The 8,943-nt window shown below is 41.3% G+C and overlaps 1 protein-coding gene across 2 annotated transcripts in view; it reads left to right on the plus strand.

Annotated features, from left to right (window-relative positions):
- GUF1 (GTP binding elongation factor GUF1) overlaps window positions 1-4,415 on the plus strand; it is a 313,519-nt gene extending 309,104 nt beyond the window's left edge. For both annotated transcript variants that reach the window (XM_078678240.1, XM_078678239.1), the window contains exon 18: window positions 4,230-4,415. In XM_078678240.1, coding sequence (XP_078534366.1) covers window positions 4,230-4,364 — 135 coding nt within the window. In that variant the 3' untranslated portion in view covers window positions 4,365-4,415. The remainder of the gene's footprint in view (window positions 1-4,229) is intronic.
- The last annotated feature ends 4,528 nt before the right edge of the window (window positions 4,416-8,943 follow it).

The raw sequence follows: 8,943 nt of genomic DNA on the forward strand, positions 1-8,943 counted from the left end.
CTTTGGGACTTCACATGCTGTCAGCGCCGGGACACCCCCATTGGGGGTAGCTGTTTGCGCTTTACAAATGACTAAATAAATAAATAAAAATAAATAAATAGCTGTGCAGTGTCTGTTTAAAGGTAAAGATGCTGCTGGTGTGTCATCATTGTAGAATTCAGGCAGCTAATAATGTGAAAGGATAACTCACTAGAAAGTAATGGATTTTTACAAAGGTCTGAGCTTTACTGTCTTGCTAGCCCAGAGTCTAAGGGTGTCAGCAGAGTCTGACGTTGTGAGATTACATACTCACCTTTTTCACTGTGCCGTTTATATGAACATAGATTAAGTAGCTGGTGTATCCTGCCTTAAGACATGATACAGAGAACGATTTTATGGTAGGTCTCCATGTACAGTATCGTCTTTCATAAAGTTCTTCACTTACTTCCTGGTCCATTGTCCAAGTAGATAGCAGTAACTAATACTGTGAGTGTAAACATACACCATTGGTTCCAAATTGTATTTAATGTTGATCCAGCAAGTCCTTCATATTCCATAGAAAGTTTGGGAGTCAGGTGTGATTGAGCCACGGGGTAAGACACCTCTGGAGTAGCCACGCAGCCTGCTTGCTTGTTCCTTTTTTATCTATGCCAAATCTATTGGGGCCGGTTAGACCTAACATCCTTGGTGTGGACTTCCCCCAAACATTTTGCCTTCATTCCTCCTGTTTTCTAAAGTTAGGGTATGTTAGCACTTTACTACTGCTGACCAGTGCTTATGGGCTTGAGCTCTCTCCCTAAAACATTGAAAAATGGCCTACACCTAATTGGCTGATTTAATTTACTTACAAGCCCCTAGTTTATAGTACCACATGCCCCTTAGGCCCGGAGATTACATGCTATTAATGGACCTGCAGCACTCATTGTATCACCCAATAAAGTAGCACTTGTAGAAACATGTCTCAGCGCTGCCATTGCAGTTTGTAGTACAGTTTTAAACTGACAATTTAACTTGGCAAAATAAATCTTTTGCCAGGCCCAAACCTTCCTTTTTCACAAATATAAGTCACCCCTAATGTAGGCACTAGACAGCCCATGCGGTTAGGGTGGATTGCATTTAAAAAGTAGGAGATATGTTTTCAAGTTTTACACATCCTGGTTGTGAAAAACTCCTAAATTCGTTTTTCACAACTGTAGACCTACCTCTTCTATAGGATAACACTGGGTTACCTTATTACATTTAATAAGTGCTAACTTTGTCCGGGAGTTGGGAGAAATGTCATGTTTGGACTAAAATCAATAGCAATTTAAAATCATTTTTTATGGTAAAGTTGGATTTTAGATTACTTTTAAAAAAAAAAGCCACTTTTAGAAAGTTGCCATTTTTCTGTCCAAAAGCTTGTCCGGCCGTCTAGAAGTTTCCAGCTGCCGTAGGCAGTTAAGAATGTGTACTGGGCCCAGACATGGAACTATAGGACCAGACTATATCTGGGAAAGGCATCTTTTGTCACCCAAGACTTCTTGGCACCTTGGCAGTGGAAAGGAGGAACTTTACAGAACCAGATGTGGGGATAGAATGGAAGATTCCCCCACTTCAAAAACTGGCACCAGGTATAAATATTGGACCTTCAGTGCAGCTCTTCAGTACACTCCTGGGCCTGCAGACATTACAGAAAATGGATGGTCTTGTTCCCTGAAGAACTGCCCTGCTGCTTGAGGCCTGACTTGTTTTTCAATGGACTACCATGCTGCGTGAGGCTTGACTTGTTTTTCAGAGCCTATTTCTTGAGGCTTGCCATGTTCCCCATAGGACTGCCGGTTGCTTGAGACCTGCCCTGCTCTCTGCGAAGGAAGACTGGACCTGCTCCCTTCATTCCAGGCTACCAGAGTGACTCCAGGCTCATGTGGCTGACCACCTGTCCAGAAGCCTCCCTGCAACTAGACCTGCCTGATCCCTTCTGGCGTGAGTTCCTGATCCCAATGAGGTGCCTCCCAATGTCCTGAACCCTTGGTTGGCAGCAGTTGAGCTCCTCCTATGAAATCCTGAAGTTTTAAACTCTTTGCCTGAGACTTTGAGAAGGTAACTTTTTCAGTGGGGCTAACCTGGTCTATTTATCTGGCCCATGCCCCTTTACGATCAGCCTGAACTTGTGACTTCCCCAGATCGAGCACAACCAGATGACAACGAGTGGCACTTTGTACTTTAAGGTGCTATACCTACCCAAACTAACGGTTTATTAAAATATACTGTATTGTTCTAAATTTGATTGGTATTTTTCTTGTATTGTGTTTTCACTTTATTACCATTTGTTTCCTACATAAATACCATACACAGTACCTCAAAGTTAAGCTTGATGGTTTTTGTGCCAAGCTACCAGAGCGTGATGTATGGCATAATTTATTGACTTTAATGTGTTACTCGGACAAAATTATGGTAATCGCTTAATTAGGATTTTCACCTACCACAATAAATAGCCCAGTTTTTTATAGGGCGTTAGGAAGGTCTCAGAGGTGATGCTTGTGGGAATTTTATCCCAGACATGTTGCTTTTAGTACTGCTCATGGTTTGTAGAAACTGTGTTCTGACAGCCTCCAGTTACACTTGTACATTCAGAGCCCTAGTCACAAGATACATCTTCATGATTAGATTTACTACAATTATATTTATATCTAAACTTTCGAGTAACTTTACTACTTTTGATTAGTGTCCATCTTTTAAGTGCAAAGTTATCCAAAAGTGTAGACTTACATGTCCCTACTCGCTGAAAGTGGTGCTGAAGTCAGGAAAACTAAAAAATATGATTGTAACACTTGGCTGAAACCACCCTATGGTACATATAGGCAATTGTTTGAAAGTTTATTTAACTTTTTTTTTTAAGTACAAAAATATTCTTATGTTGAATATTAATGTTAATTGTATATATTTTAACTGTAAAATAATATAGAAATGTTACACCATCAATAACTTCATTTCAAATTAATACATTTAATTATTTTGAATATATTTAGATAAAATATTTCTGAAGGTTGATTAAAAAACCCACATGAAGTAAAAAAAACAATTATTAAAAGTGAATATTAGAATTACATTAAGGTGACAATTATTTTTCATAAATATTTTTACAATTATTTTTCAATTTAAAAAGCTTGATATAATATTTTAAAATAAGTGTTTTATTTATAGATTTAACATTAAATAAAATTAACTTACATTTTTAAATAATTTAACTTATTTTAACATTGATTCCTAAGGGTTTTCTTAAGTGCCTACCTCCATTATTTCCTAAGGGAGGCTGTTGCAGTACCCGTGATTGTTTATGTGTAGTTTTAAAACTGCAGTTTAATCAACAAAATAAAACGTGGCTTTTAATTATGCTGCGAGGTGAACAGTGATAAACTGAAAAGAGATATTTATGACAACATGTTTATTTTTTTTTGCACACTTTATGTAACTATAAGAATGATAGAATCATTTTGCATGTTTTAACCAACCCTGAGCTACCACTTTTTAAAGAATTTATCCTGTATTAAACTCATTGTAATATATTTTTTCAACCAATATCTAACTGCATTTTGGCGTTTTTAATTTGCACCAAAGATCAATTGATTATTCATGTTTGCAGGCATACTGTCTTGTTCATGTGAAAGAGTAACACTCCAAGGACTTATGAATTTTGTAGGGAGGGTGATCGTTTGACTGTGTGTTATAAGGAATAAAGTACCACTGCTGTGTATTACAAGAAAAATGAGTCACCCTAAGGTTCCATAGCCTTATAAAGGAACTCATCCTTTGGCCTCAGAACTACTCTGTGACTTGCAATATCCTTATAGTGGACTTCAGTTGTAGATTATCCCATATAAACAGAAAGTGTTCTTATCTCACAGACCTGTTTTTAACTCTCCTCAGTCCTCTTTTCTGCAAACGTTTCACAATCATTATTACACCTAAACCACTACTATAAAGCAAAGAGAAAAGCTGTTATGAAGTTAAAATTCCATTGTACTATAAAACACTATACAATTCATTTACCAATAACAAATGTAATTAATTTATGTAATTTCATAAACACAAAATATTTTGCATATAATGCTTTTTGAATTGTTCATGTTCAATTCTACTTGTTTTGTTTTGAAGATCTATTTGTTCATCAATTAATTTCTTGTTGTGCTTTATTGCATTTCCATAACATTCTCTGTTACATTCTTCTTCTGAATATTACATTTTAATGAAAACTTTTTTTTCTGCTTTAGTATGGTGGTGATATAACAAGAAAAATGAAGCTATTGAAAAGACAAGCGGAAGGAAAGAAAAAGATGCGAAGTATTGGAAACATTGAAGTACCAAAGGATGCATTTATAAATGTGTTGAAAAGAAAACCTGACTAGTGACCATCAGAAACACTGCAAAACATATATAATAAATATTTTTATGATATACTTTTATGTATTCCTTTGATTAATAGAAAATCTTTAAATACTGATAAACTGTGAGCTGTTTGGAGGTGCTTCTGCCATACCGAAAGAAGTTCTTTTTATTCAATTTCATAGGACACTTAGTTCAGTTACTGAGAAATAATGTCCAGCCAGTGACAATGTTTTTTCATATTGTCGATTGGAAAGCTCAACAAAGGAACTCTAGTATATGGGTTGATTGCTTTACCGCGAAGGTGACCAATGAACTGACACCTATTTTGGGACATCTCCCTAACAGCAACTAGTCCAACTCATTTGTAACAATGTGCTGAACAGTAGCTAGCCCCCTAGTAAAAGCAGTGTTTCAGATGATTACTTTTTTTATTTTATATAAAATTTCAAATGATGGTGCTTGACATATAAATCACATACATAAGGTAAAACATTTAACAACAGATTGAATATAGGAACTAAGAATGTATGATTGGCCAAATTTAAGCACAAGACCATAGCAAAGTTGTAGCTAATATAGGAATTAGCAAGATGCAGGAAGGAATCTAGACATCCCTTCAGGAAGAGTTTGGAAGAGATGAGTCTTCAGGTTTTTTTCAAAACAATGAGATTGGATTGTGTTCTCATATTGAGAGGTAGAGGATTCTAGGCATTGGTCACATTGCCAGTGAAGGATCACTTCTGGGCAAAAGATCTTACAATTCTAGACTATTCAGTTTGTAGAGGGATACAACTTCTGAGACATTGCTATCTGCCTGTGATGGGCAGTAGGTCCGCTTGGTAAGGAGCGTTTTTCAGAGAAATAGCTTTTTGAGCAAAGGAACATATTTTAAACAGGATCCTTGGGTTCCGTCTGTCCAGCATGCATTGCCATATAACCGCCATAACTGACCCACATAACCTCTGCGCCTTTTGCTTACTGTACAATTGTGCATGCTACCAACCATACTAGGCCACTCTAGTACTGACTGGTTTGCATGCAGAGTAAGGGTATGCTCATCTCTATGATTATATTGAATTTCATCACCAGGGATCAGAGTCAGAAGGTAAGGCAAGAGTTTGGGCCACCAGACAGGAAACTAGGCACCATTTATGTCATCACTTGATGGGCACTCTTCCTCGCTTGTAGTAGTTACACTCACTGGCCCAATACAAGTGGTGCAAGTAATCACAACTTACTCCATCCAGACCCTGTTATCATGGTCAAGGGAACATCTTTGAAGAGGTCTATACACTCAGTACCTAGATCATCAAGTACATCTGGGAAGTCACTGAATCTTAACGTAGTGCTGGTGACCTTGTCGAGGCTTGGAACCCTCGAGCAACAGGTGTGCTGAAGGGTCCAGCCTGGTGACTTGAATGACTTACAATGAGGAGTCAAGCCATCTCCTTATGTGAGTGGTCTCTGTTGCAGTCCAGTCTGATAATGTACGCCAATCTACTGATTTCTCCATATAGACTAGAATCCTCCTACTCTACTTATGCCACGGGGGTAATGCTTCTAATCAAACGTGGTATACCGTTCACTGTGCTCCACTCGCTTACAGACTATCAGGGAAGGTATGTTATTGTACAGGGTGATTTTGGAGGCACAATCATAACTATAGTTACAGCCTATGGACCGAACATTGATGATCCCTCCTTCTTTGCAGATATATGGAACAAGTTGTGAATGCTCCCACCATCTGCAATAATATGGGGAGGAGATTTTAATACGTGCCTAGATCCGCTGGCGGATAGGTCCACAGGAAATTATAGATATGGGAGAAACTCTGCTAAGTTACTTAGGGAAGGTATGGAGGACTATGCTATGCTAGATATATGGAGATTACGGCACCCACACCACAGGGAGGGGCACTTGCATATCTACCACTCACAACACATGGTCTAGGATTGGTTTCCAAAAAAAGCAAATGGATTATGTTTAGGAATGGCAGCGAATGGGAACAAAGGAAATTTACTAACTGTAACAGCCGGAACATTATCTATATGATCACATGCCTTTGCGGTTTAGATTACGTTGGAATGACATCACGACCAGCAAAAATCCACATTGGGGAACACAAATGTAATGTCTGATGTAAAAAAAAAAAAAGCACATAGAAGATGGCAACACAGTTTCTAACCGCCACACACACAGTGAATGATCTCCAGTGGACAATCATAGAGCAATTACATTCAGAAAGTGGCCTGTTTGAAAAAGAACAATGCTGGGTGTTCCGTCTGAGCACCAACATAACAGGCCTCAATGACAATATACCATGGAGCAATTTTTCTTGATTCAAGAATAGATATTAAGTACTCCCTTTAATAAAAAAAAGTGCCTGTTTGGTAGGGGACCACCCTACCAATCTGTATTTCCGTATCAGCAGTATGGGTTCATAATCATTATTTGCTCTATGTGCTTTGATAACCCTGGTACAGACAACAATGTGGATCATGACCTTAGCCCCACTCTGTTCTGTTTTGTTATGTTTCTATTGTTTTGTATCATCATATCCACCACATGACTGATTTTCCTGCAACTATCAACTAGGGCTTGTGGTATTTACATCAACGGTCCAGCATCACACAACAACCTCTCCAATTTACATGGCCTGCTTTATAACATTACTTTTTACACACAGGGTTTTTAATGCACCCCGTAAATTAATTTGATGTGTTAAACTTTCGGATTTCCAAGCGAACGCTGAGCATGAATCAGCTATGTTCGTTAAGACTTAAGTTAGCGGTTGAGCTCATTCAACTCCCGTGGCACATACGCCCAGGGTTTCTACTATTTCGTTTTCGCTCCCAATAGTACTGGGACGGCAGCGCTCTTTTTGACCATTTTGAAAGGAGCGTTCTAGTCTTAAAACACTCTGGAACTCACTACTTCCGGGTGGACCGGCAATTCTACTTCTGGGGCAATGACAGTCCCCGCAACCCCTCTAGAGACTCAGGAAGGCGCACGTACTCGCCGGCAGTAGCGGGAACAAATTGACCAATTAAGCTTAGTATAAATAAACACCCCAGTCGACATGACCACATCGATGGAGCCGCGAGGGGACGTTTATTCGAGGCAGCATTTCGGTACACGCGAGTACGGCATAGCCGCTTCTGAGAGGCCGGAACTGTTCCACTGATTGTGTACTACAGCTACAACCAGAGTGCAATTTGCACAGGGCCCCTTTCGGTCTAAGGCTCATAAGGTCAGTGGCTTCTAAACAACAAGTATGTAATGTTTTTTCTTCCTATAACTGCTTTTCTGACTATCAGAATATCGCTAGTCACTGTGAAACCACCCTGGGACATAATCCTTTTTGTGTGTGTGTTTTTTGTTATGTATCTGTCCCCTTTTTTTACAGGACACTGCACTGGCAGGAGTAGTTTGTAGTTTTCTCCTGGTCTTTAGACACTGTATTTATCACCGGGTGCTAGGTGGCGCACTAGCGGAATTGCCGCGGATCCGTGAAGCTCCCGCTGTCCGGTTGCATATTCTTCATTTATCCTAAAAATACGTCCCTGTATTAAGGCACGATATGTCGTCAAAGCGGGAAGAACTGATGGTGATGCATGCGGAGGGAGCGCACTGACCATTCTGCAGCGTTGGCAATCTCTGTGGCAGCTGAGCTCACGCCTGCGGTGATACCCCGGGGCTGGTTTAGTGCGCGGTCCGGGAAGCGGCAGCTACGGGAGAGCCGTGGTCTCCATGTAGCGTGAGGGCCGCACGGAGGTGCGTGATGTGACACCAACGCGGCGGAGATTTAGAAGGTGAGAGGTGGCAGCAGGGAATGGCCCTGGAGTCGGGTGAACTGTGTGGCTAGGGGACTGCCTGATGACTGCGGCCATAGCGAAGCCTCCTTTGAAGTGTACTGCCTGCAGGGTGCTGTAAGTGGAGATCGCACTCTACATAGGGCACGGTACTGGCGGAGGGAACGTGGGAGCACGGCCTACTATCCTGAGATGCGCAATGGCCCTATGGCAGACGGCTGCGCAATGAAGAAGCACCTCGCACGTTGGTGAGGACATTGAAGCGGGAGACAGGCACTGCGCGAGCGCCGCGGCTCCGTTGGCGCGACTAGGCCGGGAGGCTGTGATCCTTGTCTGCAGCTCGCCGGAGGGACTGGCAGGGGCAGGAGAGGTCGTTGCCTGAAGCTGAATACCTGGTCATATCCACACAAAAGACAGAGGGCACTGAGCACTGGAGCCCTAAGGGGCTGTAGATTTGATCAGCTTGTACATATGGCGGTGAACAAGTTGATTGCTTGACTCGCTCACAGTGCCTGACACATGCCGCACGACATACAAATAGGACAACATCTGAGGTGCAGCGGACGCGCATAGAAATGCTGGTGTAGGGTGCACGGTTGTAGGAGACAACGTGCCTGGTCCTTGGCTGCGGGGTCCCCCAATTGCGGATATAGGAGGCTGCAGGAACCGTTTGGCTACAGCGCAGGCACATATCGGCGAAACTCTACAGGTATATTTGCTTCAAGGTGTGAGAACTGGTGTATAGGGAGGCGACGCCCCCCCCTAACGGAACCTTGAGAACATCGCA

Source organism: Lissotriton helveticus, chromosome 2_2 (genome assembly GCF_964261635.1).
Source record: "Lissotriton helveticus chromosome 2_2, aLisHel1.1, whole genome shotgun sequence".
In the NCBI taxonomy this organism is placed as follows: domain Eukaryota; kingdom Metazoa; phylum Chordata; class Amphibia; order Caudata; family Salamandridae; genus Lissotriton; species Lissotriton helveticus.